Below are 17,524 nucleotides of genomic sequence, written 5' to 3' on the forward strand. Positions count from 1 at the left end.
TGGACCAGCAAGTACTGGATGCTGGAGGTGCCGATCAAGACCAATCAGCATCCAGCAAAGAGCCTAAAGCCTCCCTTAACCTAAACCCTGCCACCAGGAACTCCGCCTACACTTCAGAATATTCTCAACAAAATATTTCACAAACATAAAATGAAAAAAAAAAGAAAGAAAGAAAGAAAAGTGAAAAGCAGCAAAGGGAGAAACTACAGTAAAGGAATAGTCAATCAAAGAAGAAACTAATTCAAATTAAAAACTAGAAATAAACAAAAATGACCAGGAACACATATCATATCTCCATAATAACCCTGAACATTAATAGCCTAGACTCATTAATCAAAAGACACAGACTGGTAGATTGGATGAAAAAAACAAGACCCAAGACTATACCATCTCCAAGAGACTCACCTCATAGGCAAAGACAGCCACAGACTGAAGATGAAAGGATGGGAAAAAAACACCATTCACATGGATCACATAAACAAGCCTCATATCAGATAAAGTGGACTTCAAGCCAGTTATTCAGAGGGGACAAAGAAAGACATTTCATACTACTTAAGGGAATTATACATCAAGAAGACATAACAATCATAAATATTTATGCTTCAAACAATGGAGCATCTATGTACATCAAACAAGCCTTTCTCAAATTCAAGAGTCAAATAGACCACAACACAATAATTCCGGGTGACTTTAACATACCTCTCTCACTACTGGGTAGATCTTCCAAACAAAAACTAAACAAAGAAACTATACAACTCAATAATACAATCAATAATTTAGACTTAACAGACATATATAGAATGTTTCACCCATCAATGAGTGAACATACTGTCTTATCAGCAGCACATGGATCCTTCTCTAAAACAGACCATACCTTAAGCCATTAAGCAACTCTTGGCAAAAAAAGGACCCTGCATACTATCAGATCATAATGGAATGAAATTAGAGATCAATTATAAAATAAAAAACAGAAGAAACTCTAACACGGGAAGGCTAAATAATACACTATTCAATGACTAACGGATAACAAAAGAAATCAGGCATGAAATAAAAAGAAACTTAGAGGTAAATGAGAATAGTGATAAGACAAAATCTCTGTGACACCACAAAGGCAGTGCTAGGAGGAAAGTTCATTACACTGAGCAAATTCATTAAAAGAATAAAAAGTCAACAAATGAAAGACCTAACATTATATCTCAAAGCCCTAGGAAAAAAAGAACAAATCAACATCTAAAGCAGGAAAAAACAAATCAACATCTAAAGGGAACAAATCAACATCTTAAAGCAGGAGAAAACAGGAAATAATTAAAATCAGAGCTGAAATCAATAAAATTGAAACAAAAGAATTCAAAAACTGACAAAACAAAAAGTTGGTTCTTTGAAAAAATAATAAAACATTAACCACACTAAAAAGGAGAAAAATTACTAAAATTCATGATGAAAAGGAAATATTACAATGGACACTACTAAAATACAGAAGATAATCAGAAACTATTTAGAAAATTTATACTGCAATAAAACAGAAAATCTCAACAACAACCACAAATTTCTAAGAACATATGACCTACCCAAACTGAACCAGGAGGATATACACAATTTGAACAGTTCAATCTCAATCAATGAAATAGAAGATGCCATCAAAAGCCTACCAACCAAGAAAAGCCCAAGACTAAACAGATTCTCAGCCAAGTTCTACAAGACCTTCAAAGAAGAATTAACACCAACACTTCTCAAACTATACCATGAAATAGAAAAGGAGCAAACCCTTCCAAACTCATTCTATGAAGCTAGTATAACTCTGATACCAAAACCAAACAAAGACACATCAAGGAAATAAAATTTAAAAACAATATCCCTGATGAACATAAATGCAAAAATTCCCAACAAAATTCTGGAAAATTGCATACAAAAACTATTAAAAGATAGTGCACCACAATCAAGTGTAGTACATCCTAGGGATGAAAGCTTGGTTCAAGATACAGAAATCAATAAATGTAATTCAACACATCAGTAGACTTAAAGACAAGAATATGATCATCCCAATAGACACAAAGAAAGCATTTGACAAAATACAGCACCCCTTCATGTTCAAAACACTAGAAAAACTAGGGTTAGTAGAAACGTACCTCAACATTGTAAAAGCAATCTATGCTAAACCCAAGGCCAGCATCATTCTAAGTGGAGCAAAATTGAAAGCATTCTCTTTAAGAACTGGAACAATACAAGGTGCCATCTTTCACCACTTTCATTCAACATCATCCTTGAAACTCTAGCCACAGCAATTAGACAGAATTGTCTAGAAGGAAGAAATTAAAGGGATACAAAAAGGAAAAGAAGAACTCAAACTATCACTATTGGCCAATAATATGATTCTATATTTAGAAGATCCAAAAAATTCCACCAGAAAGGTTCTAGAACTCAAATGAATTCAGCAAAGTAGCAGGATATAAAATCAACACCTACAAATCAACTGCATTCCTATATATTGGTAATGAATCAACTGACAGAGAAATCAGGAAAAGCATCCGATTCACAATAGCCTCAAAAAATAAAATATTTGGGAATTAATCTAATAAAAGAAGTGAAAGACCTCTAAAATGAAAACTATAGAACTCTAAAGAAATTGAAGAAGACCTTAAAAGATGGAAAGATCACCCATGTTCTTGGATAGGAAGAATTGCATTGTCAAAAGGACCATACTACCAAAAGCCTTATACAGAGTTAATGCAATAACTATTAAAATCCTAATGACAGAAAGTCTTCTGGTTCGAGGATTCCAACATGGCGGCGGGCGCAGAGAGATCAAGTCTCTGACCTCTTCAGCTGTGCAGGCATAGGGAGTCGTAAACAATCTAAATTTTGTTTGCTCAGGATCACTAGGCAATGCTGAACTGACGTGGGGCCAACAGTCTGGGCCTCTCAGAACACACACTGAGCCCGGATCGGCTGAATTCAAGCTCCGGTTCGCCTGCTTCCCACAGACAAACAGCTGTGACTCAGCACTAATCCATCTGGCTGAAACAACTAATCGGCCCTTCTCATCCTACGGAGGTAAATGCCAATCGAGCCTTCATAGGTAGTGGCCACAGGTTTGAAACGGGGCTTGGGAGAGACAGTAAGGACCTACCCGTTGCATTGGTCACCCGGAAAAGAGAAACGAACTGTCGCCATTTGCAAGAGATACCACCATGGCAGAGAACTGACATCACCAGACTGTGGCGGAGGAGATAACTTCATTGAAACCTGCGGCTACAGGTGTGTAATCCCCTAGCCTTCCATCTCCACAAATCGGGGAAACCTTAAGGGCCCCTCCCAGCTCTCCCGTGAGCGCGAAAGCCAGACCGAGGGAATCAGACGTGGCACGGGACCCGATGCGCGGAACTCCCAGCTACTGCTCCCACCAGTGCTGACAACTGAGGTCTCTTGCACCAGCTACCGGGGGCGTGGCTACCAGAGGGCAAGTAAAATTCCCTGAGGATTCTCAGCCCCAAGCTCTACAAACTTAGAGTCTGAGGGAATGGCAAACTGGGAGAGTGTGCCCAGTCGTCCATGAAAACAGGGCTCCCGGGAGCAGCAGACCTGGCGTGTAGCCAGTATTGTGGTGAGCAGCACCCGTGAGAGGGGCCTGGCTAGAGGAAAAGTGGGGAAGCGACTAGACACAAGAGGAGGCCCTAGGCACTCAGGATTGCAGACTCGCCCAGTCTGGGAGGAGGAGCTGCTGCACAGTGATTAGTTCCCGCGTACTGACAGGAGAAACTTGGCCTGGTGGGCACAGCACCACCTACTGGAAGAGAAGTTAATCAAACTCTAAGACTGCATTTATTAGTTTTTTTTTTCTCTTTTTTTTTTTTTTTTTTGGTTTGGGTTTTTTCTTTCATTTTCATTTTTCTTTCTTGTTTTTTCTAAATTTTTTTTACAATTTTTTTTTAGTTTTTTTCTTCTAATTTTAATGTTAATTTTTTTATTATTTTTTTTTAATTTTTTTTCTTTTTTTATTTCCTATTTTTTTCTTCTTTTGTCTTTTCGTTTCTTTTCAATTTATTTATTCCCCCTTCCTTGAATTCTACCTGCTTACTCTCATTCTCTTAAGTGACTTCTTCCCTTCCCTTCTAATACCTTTCCTCCCAAGCATCAAATAAATTTATGAGAGTAAACAGTAACTCAGCAGTCAAAAAGAACAAGAAGTAACATGAGCAATTTGAAAAAGCAAGGAAGAAAAGGAGTACAAACAATGCAGGACAGCCTAAATATTCAGGAGGACCTAGAGTCATCAGAAAAATGGTCATATAAAGAACTCAAGGAACACCTTAGACAGATGGAATGGAACCTTAAAGAGGATACGAGACAGCAAATTCAAGCAGCGAAAGAACACATTGAGAATGAATTACATAAACAGATAAAAGAAGAAGTTAAGCATCTTTATCAGGAGATAGAGATTATAAAAAATAATCAAACAATAATTCTAGAAATGAAGGAAACGATAAACCAAATTAAAAACTCAATTGAGAGTATCACTAACAGAGTGGAGCAAGTAGAAGCCAGAACGTCAGAGAATGAAGACAAAATATATCATCTTGAAAAGAGTCTAGCCAACTCAGAAAGGCTGGTAAAAATCACGAGAAAAACATTCAAGAGTTATGGGATAACATAACAAAACCAAACTTAACGAGTCATCAAGATAGAAGAAGGTACAGAGATTCAAACCAAGGGAATGAGTAACCTGCTGAATAAAATAATTACAGAAAACTTTCCAGAAATAAAAAAGGAAACAGATATACAAATTGAAGATGCATACAGGACACCGAGCACACAAAATCACAGTAGACCAACGCCAAGATACATTGTTATGAAGATATCCAATATACAGAACAAAGAGAAAATATTAAAAGCTACAAGAGAAAGGAGGCAGATTACATTCAGGGGTAAACCAATAAGGTTAACAACGGATTTTTCATCACAGACGCTGAAAGCGAGAAGATCCTGGAACAACGTATTTCAAACACTAAAAGACAATGGATGCCAACCAAGAATTCTGTATCCAGCAAAATTAAGCTTCAGGTATGACAAAGAAATAAAAATCTTTCATGATAAACAAAAGTTAAAAGAATTTGCAGCCAGAAAACCAGCATTGCAAAGCATTTTGAGCAAAACATTACACGAGGAAGAAATGAAAAACAATAACCAAAAACATCAGTGGGAAGTGCCTCGGTAAAGACAGAGGGTGAGGGGAAAGATAATCATGGAGAAACAAACTAAATTTTTTAAAACAAGGATAAATAATCAAACATGGCTGGAAGTACAAACCATATATCAATAGTAACTCTGAATGTTAATGGCTTAAACTCTCCAATAAAGCGACATAGGCTGGTATCATGGATTAAAAAAACAAATCCAACAATATGCTGCCTCCAGGAGACACATCTGATTGGAAAAGACATACACAGGCTGAAGGTGAAAGGATGGGAAAAAATATACCACGCACACGGTCCTCGTAAGCAAGCAGGGGTGGCCATCCTCATATCGAATAAAATCGACTTCAAGGCTAAGTTAATGAAAAGGGACAAGGAAGGACATTATATACTGTTAAAAGGAACCATTCACCAACAAGACATAACAATTATCAATATTTATGCACCAAATAATGGTGCTGCGACATTCATAAAACAAATTCTCCTCAAGTTCAAGAATCAAATAGACCACAACACAATAATTATGGGTGACTTCAACACACCTCTCTCACCATTGGACAGATCCTCCAAACAAAAGTTGAATAAAGAAACTATAGAACTCAATACCACAATCAATAACCTAGACTTAGAACTGACATATATAGAATACATCAACCATCATCAAATGGATATACTTTTTTCTCAGCAGCACATGGATCCTTCTCAAAAATAGACCATATATTATGCCATAGGGCAACCCTCTGTAAATATAAAGGGGTGGAGATAATAACATGCATTTTATCTGAACATAATAGAATGAAACTGGAAATCAATGATAAAAGAAGGAAGGAAAAATCCTACATCACATGGACAATGAACAATATGTTACTGAATGATGAAGGAGGAAATCAAAAAATTCTTAGAGCTAAATGAAAATACAGACACAACATATCGGAATCCATGGGACACAATGAAAGCAGTTTTAAGAGGAAAATTCATCGCCTGGTGGTCATTCCTCAAAAAAAGAAAAAACCAACAAATAAATGAGCTCACACTTCATCTCAAAGCCCTAGAAAAGGAACAGCAAAACAACAGCAAATGTAGCAGAAGGCAAGAAATAATTAAAATCAGAGCGGAAAACAATGAAATTGAAACAAAAGAAACTATTGAAAAAATTAACAAAACTAAAACTTGGTTCTTCGAAAAAATAAATAAGATCGACAGACCTTTAGCCATGCTAACGAAGAGAAGAAGAGAGAGAACTCAAATTACCAACATACGGGATGAAAAAGGCAATATCACAACAGATGCTACAGAAATACAGAAGACAATTAGAAATTATTTTGAAAACCTATATTCCAATAAAATAGAGGATAGTGAAGACATCGATAAATTTCTTAAGTCATATGATTTGCCCAGACTGAGTCAGGAGGATACACACAATTTGAACAGACCAATATCAATGGAGGAAATATAAGAAGCCATCAAAACACTACCAACCAAGAAAAGCCCAGGACCGGATGGGTATACAGCGGAGTTTTACAAAACCTTTAAAGAAGAATTAATACCAATACTTTTCAAGTTATTTCAGGAAATAGAAAAAGAGGGAGCTCTTCCAAATTCATTCTATGAAGCCAACATCACCCTGATTCCGAAACCAGACAAAGACACCTCAAAGAAAGAAAACTACAGACCAATATCTCTAATGAACCTAGATGCAAAAATCCTCAATAAAATTCTGGCGAATCGGATACAAAAACACATCAAAAAAATTGTGCACCATGATCAAGTAGGATTCATCCCTGGGATGCAAGGATGGTTCAACATACGGAAATCAATAAATGTTATTCACCACATCAATAGACTTAAAGATAAGAACCATATGATCAGCTCGATAGACGCAGAGAAAGCATTCGACAAAGTACAGCATCCCTTTATGTTCAAAACATTAGAAAAACTAGGGATAACAGGAACTTACCTTGACATTGTAAAAGCTATCTATGCTAAGCCTCAGGCTAGCATCATTCTGAATGGACAAAAGTTGAAGGCATTCCCTCTAAAATCTGGAACAAGACAGGGATGCCCTCTCTCATCACTTCTATTTAATTTAGTCCTTGAAATACTAGCCAGAGCAATTAGACAAAAGAAATTAAAGGCATAAAAATAGGAAAAGAAGAACTTAAATTATCACTATTTGCGGACGACATGAGTCTATACCTAGAAGACCCAAAAGGATCTACAAAGAAACTATTAGAGCTAATAAATGAATTCAGCAAAGTGGCAGGATATAAAATCAACACGCATAAATCAAAGGCATTTCTGTATGTCAGCGACAAAACTTCTGAAACGGAAATGAGGAAAAACACTCCATTCACAATATCCTCAAAAAAAATAAAATACTTGGGAATCAACCTAACAAAAGAGGTGAAAGATTTATACAATGAAAACTACAGAACCCTAAAGAGAGAAGTAGAAGAAGATCTTAGAAGATGGAAAAATATACCCTGTTCATGGATAGGCAGAACTAACATTATCAAAATGGCGATATTACCAAAAGTTCTCCATAGGTTTAATGCAATACGAATCAAAATCCCAATGGCATTTCTTGTAGAAATAGATAAAGCAATCATGAAATTCATATGGAAAAATAAAAGACCCAGAATAGCAAAAGCAATTCTAAGCAGGAAGTGCTAATCAAGCGGTATAGCGATACCAGATTTCAAACTATATTACAGAGCAACAGTGACAAAAACAGCATGGTACTGGTACCAAAACAGGTGGGTGGACCAATGGTATAGAATAGAGGACACAGAGACTAATCCACAAAGTTACAACTATCTTATATTTGATAAAGGGGCTAAAAGCATGCAATGGAGGAAGGATAGCATCTTCAACACATGGTGTTGGGAAAACTGGAAATCCATATGCAACAAAATGAAACTGAATCCCTTTCTCTCGCCATGCACAAAAGTTAACTCAAAATGGATCAAGGAGCTTGATATCAAATCAGAGACTCTGCGTCTGATAGAAGAAAAAGTTGGCTCCGATCTACATATTGTGGGGTCGGGCTCCAAATTCCTTAATAGGACACCCATAGCACAAGAGTTAATAACTAGAATCAACAAATGGGACTTACTCAAACTAAAAAGTTTTTTCCCAGCAAAAGAAACAATAAGAGAGGTAGATAGGGAGCCTACATCCTGGGAAAAAATCTTTACTCCTCACACTTCAGATAGAGCCCTAATATCCAGAGTATACAAAGAACTCAAAAAATTAGACAATAAGATAACAAATAACCCAATCAACAAATGGGCCAAGGACCTGAACAGACACTTCTCAGAGGAGGACATACAATCAATCAACAAGTACATGAAAAAATGCTCTCCATCTCTAGCAGTCAGAGAAATGCAAATCAAATCCACCCTAAGATACCATCTCACTCCAGTAAGATTGGCAGCCACTATGAACTCAAACAACAACAAGTGCTGTCGAGGATGTGGAGAAAAGGGTACACTTGTACATTGTTGGTGGGACTGCAAATTGGAAAGCAGTACAGAGATTCCTGGGAAAGCAGGGAATGGAACCACCATTTGACCCTGCTATTGCCGTTCTCGGACTATTCCCTGAAGACCTTAAAAGAGCATGCTACAGGGATACTGCCACATCGATGTTCATAGCAGCACAATTCACAATAGCTAGACTGTGGAACCAACCCAGATGCCCTTCAATAGATGAATGGATAAAAAAAATGTGGCATCTATACACAATGGAGTACTATGCAGCAATAAAAAATGACAAAATCATAGAATTTGCAGGGAAATGGATGGCACTAGAGCAGATTATGCTTAGTGAAGCTAGCCAATCCCTAAAAAACAAATACCAAATGTCTTCTTTGATATAATGAGAGCAACTATGAACAGAGTAGGGAGGAAGAGCAGGAAGAAAAGATTAACTTTAAACAGAGACATGAGATGGGAGGGAAAGAGAGAGAAAAGGGAAATTGCATGGAAATGAAGGGAGACCCTCATTGCTATACAAAATTACATATAAGAGGTTGTGAGGGGAATGGGAAAATTAACAAGGAGAGAAATGAATTACAGTAGATGGGGTAGAGAGAGAAGATGTGAGGGGAGGGGAGGGGAGGGGGGATAGTAGGGGATAGGAAAGGTAGCAGAATACAACAGTCACTAATATGGCAGTATGTAAAAATGTGGATGTGTAACCGACGTGATTCTGCAATCTGCATTTGGGGTAAAATTGGGAGTTCATAACCCACTTCAATCTAATGTATGAAATATGATACGTCAAGAGCTTTGTAATGTTGTGAACAACCAATAAAAAAAATAAAATTAAAAAAATAAATAAATGTCTTTTTAAGTGAAAAAAAAAAGAAAGTCTTCTGGTTCATTATAGTCTAGAAGAAAAGTCATTTTGATTCTAGTGTAATACAATTTTCCTCTGATAAAGGATTTTAATAGTAATAAAAAAGATAATCAACCAGACTGACCCACTAAATAAATGATACAAATGTGATTTCCTCATAAAAAAAAAAATCCTAATGACATTCTTATTAGAACTAGAAAAAGCAATCATGAAATTCATTTGAAAAATAAGAGACCCAGATTAGCCAAAACAATCCTTTGCAAGAAAAATGAAGCAAGAGACATCACCAAACCAGACCTTAAATTATATTACAAAGCCTTAGTAACAAAAATGGCACCAAAACAGATACACAGACCAGTGGTACAGAATAGAAGACACAGACCAACCCACCTAAATACAGTTATCTCATACTAGACAAAAATGCCAAAATCATACACTGGACAAAAGACAGCCTCTTCAACAAATGGTGTAGGGAAAACTGGAAATCCATATGTAGCAAAATGAAATTAAACCTGTTTCTCTCAACCTGCAGAAAAATCAACTCAAAGTGGATCAAAGACTTAGGCACTAGAACAGAGACCCTGTGCCTAAAAGAAGAAAAATTAGGTCCAAATCTCCACTATGTGGCTTAAGAACTAATTTCCTTGACAAGACTCCTAAAGCTCAAGAAGTAAAATCAAGAATCAATAAATGGGATAGAATTAAACCAAAAGCTTCTTCACAGCAAAGAAAACAATCAAGAACATGGAGAGAGAGCCTACAGAATGGGAGAAAATCTTTACCACACATACCTCAGATAGAGTATTAATCTCTAGGACATATAAAAAACTCAAAAAACTTAACACCAAAAAAAATTAAAAAATAATAACCCAATGAATAAATGGGCAAAGGACCTGAACAGGTACTTCACAGAAGAAGAAATACAATCAATCAACAAATATATGAAAAACTGTTCATCATCACTAGTAATTAGAGAAATGCAAATTAAAACAACACTGAGATTCCATCTCAACCCAGTCAGAATGGCAATCATCAAGAATACATCAACAATAGATGTCAGCAAGGATGTAGGGGAAAAGGTAAACTCATACATTGCTGGGGGCCTGCAAATTGGTACAACCATTCTGGAAAGCAGTATGGAGATTCCTCAGAAAACTTGGAATGGAAGCACCATATAACCCAGTCATCCCACTCCTAAGTTTATATCCAAAATACTTAAAATCAGCATACTACAGTAACGCAGCCATGTCAATATTTATAGCAGCTCAATTCACAACAGCTAAACTATGGAACCAACCTAGGTGCCCTTCAATAGATGAATGCATAAAGGAACTGTGATACACACCCCCACACACACAAACACACAATGGAATATTACTCAGCCTGAAAGAATGAAATTATGGCATTTGCCGTAAACAGATGGAACTGGAGAATATCATGCTAAGCGAAATAAGCCAATCCCAAAGAACCAAAGGCCGAATGTTTTCTCTGACATGCAGACGGTAATTCACAATTGGGGGTCAGGGAGAGGTATTTTGGACTAGACAAAGGGGAGTGAAGGGAAAGGAGGGGGACATGGGGGTAGGAATAATAATAGAATGAATCAGATATTATCATATGTGCATATATGACTATATAACTGTATTAGTCTATATCATGCACAACCAGACAAATGAGAAGTTATACTCCATATATGTACGATATGTCAAAATGCATTCTACTCTCATGTGTAAGTAATTAGAATTTGAAAAATATTTTAAAAATACTGATTGAGGGGCTGGGGATGTGGCTCAAGCAGTAACACACTCGCCTGGCATGCGTGGGGCGCTGGGTTCAATCCTCAGCACCACATAAAATAAAATAAAGACGTTGTGTCCACCGAAAACTGAAAAATAAATATTTAAAAATTCTCTCTTGTCTCTCTCTCTCTCTCTTAAAAAAAAAAAAAATACTGATTGACAGAACAAGTACAAATCTCTAGGAACAAAGATGGTTGGCACAAAAGAGATACATACCAAAAATGAGGCTGAGTAAAAATCCTATAATCCTAAATTTGATTTATAAGCATCAGTATAAATTCATGATATGCTTGCTCTTTAAAAAGTCTATCCAACAAGAAACCTAAACAGTGGCCATCGCACTAACAATTAGACTATAATACTTAAATACCATATTCTGCTAAAAGGATTTAATAACTGAAAACATGTATGGTGCACCCAGAACACCACAAGGCAGAGTCCAAAGACTACCAAGATGTGTCTTAAGGACACAGGAAACAACTTGAAACATCTCCTTTTAGTCAAGTGTTTTAGTCAGCCTTAGTGTCACTGTGACCAAAATACAACAACAACTTAAGAGAAGGAAAAGTTTATCTGTAGCTCAGAGTTTCAGAGATCTCAGTCCACAGACAGCCAACTCCACTGCTCTGAATCTAAGCTGAGGCAACACATTATGGGGGATGGTAGAGGCAGAGGAAAGCTGTCTCTCCCTTATGGCAGGGGGATGGAGACAGGAAGAACAACCCTTTCAGGGCACACCCCCAGTGACCCACCTCCTTCATTCATGCCCCATCTGCCTAAAGTTACCACCCTGTTAGTTCCCTCAAAGTAGGATGGACTGATTAGGTTATAGCTCTCATAATCTAATCATTTTGCCTCTGGATATTCCTGCATTAACAGAAGTTTTGGGGGGACACTTCATACCTGAAGCACAACATGAAGTTTGGGACATCAAGGGAAAATGTTGAATGTTGTTTCTATTGTGAGAAGGATGAAAAAAATGTTTAAATATTACATTATATTAAATGTTACATATTAACACATCATTGAGACATCATTAAACATTAAGTTCTGAGTTCATCTTAAAAAAAAAAAAAAAGTGGTCACCTTCAAAAAATGCTGGGGAATTAACTCAGTTGTCTAAGAGCTATTCGAGAGAATAAAGCATATACCCTGCTCTTCTCTTTCCAGTAACAACTGTACCTCAGCTAATCGCAGTTCATATATAATAGCTATCTGATATAAAAAGTATTCCAGCTAATAAAGACATTTAGAATATGACAAATTTACAAACTCTAATTAAAATTAAAACTATACTGAGATTCCATCTCAATCCAGTCAGAATGGCAATCATCAAGAATACAAGCAACAATAAATCTTTGTATGGTTTTGGTATCAGGGTGATACTAGCTTCAAAGAATAAATTTGGAAGGGTTCTCTCCTTTTCTATTTCATGGAATAACTTGAGGAGTATTGGTGTAAGTTTTTCTTTGAAGGTCTCGTAGAACTTGGCTGAGAAGACAACTGTTCCTAGGCTTTTCTTTGTTGGTAGGCTTTGATGGTATCTTCAATTTCATTCAAAATTGATGCTTAAATTTTCTATGTCCTCCTGATTCAATCTGGGTAGGTCACGTGTCTCTAGAAATTTGTCGATTTCTTCATTACTTTTTATTTTATTGTAGTATAGACTTTCAAAGTAGTTTCTGATTATCATCTGTATTTCAGTGGTGTCCATGGTGATATTTCCTTTTTCACCATGAATTTTAGTAATTTGAGCAGTCCCAAACAAAGACCAAATGTTCTCTCTAATATGTGGATGCTAACCCACAACAAGGGTGGGTAAAGAGAGGAAGAATAGAAGTTCATTGGATTAGACAAAGGGGAATGAAGGAAAGGGATGGAGGGACAGGAATAGGAAAGACAGTAGAATGAATCAGACATAACTTTCCTATCCTTTTATATGAATACACAACCAGTGTAACTTCACATCATGTATAACCACAAGAATGGATCCTAATTAGAATAAGTTATACTCCATGTATGTAAATAAATTGGAAAAAAAAAAAAGAAGAATTTACCCTTGAGGAATATACCAGCTCCTAAAGTGAATACACACAAGGCAATATGAGGGAAGGCAAGCAGAAAGCAACTATTAAAAAACTACAGAGCTGAGAATAAAATTTGGCAGTCTCATAATGCTACAAAGCCCAGAGCTTGCCAAGATAAATAAATACTCCAGTTTTTCTGTTTAGACTCAGAGAAAGGCTATACCTTCTAAGTCAGAGAGGGTCAACAAGAAACAGAAGAGCCCCAAAGTCTAATTGCCAGGCCAGAGCATATCAAGGTAACCTACCTTTAGGATGCCTGCCTTCTGAGAGGGTAGGGTAACACATCACATTCATTATTTTGCTTTACAAAACCTTACAAGGAAAAAAACTACCTTCAAAGGAAAAAGAACTGTCTGATTACTTTAAGAATACTAGTGTACAATAGAAAGCTATTTCTGAAGAGAAAAAACTGCCAAGATGGCCATCAAAAAAATGAAGATGAAATAAAGAAGTTTTCACTAACAAACACATACTACAAAGAAACTCAGAAAAAGCATCAAAGAGAAACATGACAATGCAAAAAGACTATTGGGGTAAGTAAAATAAATAGTGATGTTTTGAACAGTAGTAACTATGGCTTTGGGGGTTTGAAATATTGTGGAGCCAGGCTCTGTGACACACCCCTGTAATCCAAGCAACTCAAGAGGTCAAGGCAGGAGTATCACAAGTTCAACACCAGCCTCAGCAACTTAAGAAGATCCTTCTCAAAATAAAAAAAAATTTTTAAAAGGACTGGGGGATGCAGCTCAGTGGTAAAATGCCCCTGCGTACAATCCCAAGTACAAAAAAAAAAAATTATATTTTATATATATATATATAAATTATACACATACACACAATAATTTTGAAGAACTTAAAAACAATATGCTACTTACAGAGAAAAATGTATACATTTACAGGCATAAAAAAAGTAAAAAAGATGATAAAAGATTCACAACTAAAACACTAATCAAGCCGGGCGAAGTGGCACAGAGCTGTAATCTCAGCTCAGGAGGGTGAGGAAGGAAGATCACAAGTTCAAAGCCAGCCTCAGCAAAAGCAAGGCAATAAGAAACTCAGTGAGATCCTGTCTCTAAATAAAATACAAAATACGGCTGGGATGTAGCTCAGTGGCTAAGTGGCCCTGAGTTCAATCTCCAGTACTCACCGCCCACCGCCCACCGCCCCCCGCCAAAAAAAAAAAAATACTAACCAAAAGAAAGTTTGGCTAATAGCAAACTAAACCAAAGTATAGGTAAAGACACAAAGTAACATTTTATAATAATGTTTCACGTTAACAGCAAATGTAATACTAAATTTGTATGTACCTAGTAACAATATCAGAATGGATATCTCAAATTCAAAATTTTTCTTCACTTATCAAAAAATTCAACTTACAGTCATTAGAAAAAGAAAACTGCTATAGCCTGTAGTCAGTCAAACTACATTCTCTTAAAAATAAAATCATTAGAAACACCACTTGTCCACATATAGCAATATAAAGAAATACTGGTATAACTTTTCCCTAAATATATTCTGACATATAACTTCAGAAACCTAAACTTCTTAAATTTTCTTCAGGTCCTTCACAATTTGAGTCAACATTGTATGATGCCTTATGCCTTAAAATAATTCTTGATGATAATCTTTCATGGTATATTAACCAAACTGATATTATTAAAGGGGGAAAATAATGTCATTAGACAAAAATTCCCAGCAGCATCTACTTATTATAGCGCTTCCACAATTTGGAATATCACTGTCTTGCAATTATTGTCATATAACCAAGAGTTGTATAAATCATGCTGCTACTCATCTGTCTTCTAAACTTTTCTGACAGTCACATTTTTACAAGTGCTAGAACTATGTTTCAAAATAATTCGTAATACACAATGGAAGTCTTTGAATTCAAGTTTTTCTAAAACTTTCTGATTTACAAATCACCATTATCTACAGAAACTGAGATAGACAAAGATAAGTAAATCTGACATATTCATTCAAACTGAATAATCTCCACTATTAGGCTTTACAATATCGAGTTAGTAGTAACAAAAATTATAATAGTCATCTCAGCACAAAAAAGAACAAGGTGTCCCCAACAGTAAGCCAAGGAAGAAACTACATCTCAGATATCTGTTATTCCAATTTTCAAGTTTTCGGTAGCCAACACCACCAATATTCAGATTCTCCAAAGTTTACCCATTAAGATCACCTGATATCATTAAGTCTGGTCTCAGAATATCTTTTAATCATAGACATTTTCAATAAGGTCAACATGGACATAAATATCCATATTTCTGGAATTTAAGGACTTTCAAACAGGATAACCCAATTCATTTACCAACACTATTTTTTTAGACTAACATTATCATAGAAGAAATTAAAATTTTAAAATACAAATAATGGTGGAGTTGAATCCATACTGATATCTTCAACACAGAATCCAACATTCACTGGAAAGTATTTCTTTAGGGAGTCAATTATGTCCATAGTCTACAATGATTCATAAGACATGCATATCCATTCTAGTTGTCATATCAAAATACAATTTAAAAGCATTTCTCCAAACCATTTGCATATCAGAAACACTTATACTTTATTCTCTAATTTTTAGGAAGACAAGGCAAAGTAACAGTTGCTAGAATAATTTTAAACAGAAAGAATATTTGGTGAATTTGATAAAATGTGTTCTATAGCACATCAGTCCTGCATAATACTGCTGAAGAGAATGATTCTACACCCAAATAATTTTGGTAGCTATAGCACACTTTACCACTTTCTCTTTTGTAGAGTCACAAGTCCATGAAAACATTCAAATGTTCTGAGAAGTCCTGCAGTGAATAAAACTATTTCCCTTTGACACACAAGTATTATTTATGTATCTAGAAACTCACTCACACTCCCCTCATCTATGGAAGTGGGGAGGAAGAAAGTTGGTGAATGGTAAAATACCTGTTAACATCTTATAGAAAACTATTTGTTCCCTAGTCCACATTTGGGAAATGCTTCATTAGAGCATTCTCACATTTAAAGATACATCCAGATTTTGAGTAACTTTAACCAATATACTAACTAAGATTTGCACATCTAGTAACAAAGTATTTTATTCCTAGAAAATATAAATTTAAAATACCAAATCCCTGCCAGGCACAGTGGCACATGCCTGTCATCCTAGTGACTCGGGAAGTTAAAGTAGAAGCATCTCAACTTCAAAGAAAGCCTCTGCAACTTAGCAAAACCCTAAGTAACTTGGCAAGACCCCATTTCAAAATAAAACATTAACAAAGGGTTCAGGATATAGCTCAGTGGCAAAGCACTCTTGGGTTAAATCCCCAATACCAAAAAAATAATAATAACAACAATAAACAAAATATCAAATTCTTAAACTAAAAAGAACACTAGTTATTTTGATTAAATCCAGGAGTCCATACCTGTATTTTGCTTTTTCATGAACCCATACATACTCAGGGTTTTTCAAGCTCAAGCGTGCAAGGTCCTTTACAGATTTAGTTTGTGTTGCTGAGAAAAGTAAAGTCTGACGTTTCTTGGGAAGATTTTCAATAATAGCATTCATAGTATCAGCAAAGCCCATATCCAATATTCTGTCTGCTTCATCAAGAACTAAAAAAGGAACATGCAAGTTAAGCTATAATATTTAAAATAAACATTAAATGCAATGTAGTATCCTAAACAATGGAGTACTGTAGACTAGATCCCAAAACAGAAAAAGAAACATTAGTAGAAAAACTCATGAAATTTGACCAAAATCTGACACAGCATACCAATGTCAATCTTATTTTTTACAAAGGTATCATAGTTACCTAAAAGATTAACACCAGGGGAACTAGGTGAAAGACATAGGAACTCTTACTATCACCAAGACTTTTATTTAAGTCCAGAAGTATTCAAAAGTAAAAGGTTTATTAAAATACATATTAGGTAAAAAGACCACGTAAAAAAGAAAGTTCATTTTAAAAATGACAATTTGAGGGTTGGGGATGAAGCTCAATGATAGAACACTTGGTAGTATGAGCAAAGTCCTGGATTTGATCCCCAGCACCACAGAACAAAACATGACAATATGACATTTCAAGTTAGGAGAAGTGGG

The 17,524-nt window shown here is 35.9% G+C and overlaps 1 protein-coding gene across 1 annotated transcript in view; it reads right to left on the reverse strand.

The window, feature by feature from the left end:
- DDX10 (DEAD-box helicase 10) overlaps positions 1–17,524 on the reverse strand; it is a 298,208-nt gene that overhangs the window by 265,789 nt on the left and 14,895 nt on the right. Inside the window, exon 6 of the mRNA XM_081261964.1 lies at positions 16,848–17,037. Within this exon, the coding sequence (XP_081118090.1) occupies positions 16,848–17,037 (190 nt within the window). The remainder of the gene's footprint in view (positions 1–16,847; positions 17,038–17,524) is intronic.

The sequence above is a fragment of the Spermophilus citellus genome, assembly GCF_964194105.1.
Source record: "Spermophilus citellus genome assembly, chromosome: 2".
NCBI lineage: Eukaryota > Metazoa > Chordata > Mammalia > Rodentia > Sciuridae > Spermophilus > Spermophilus citellus.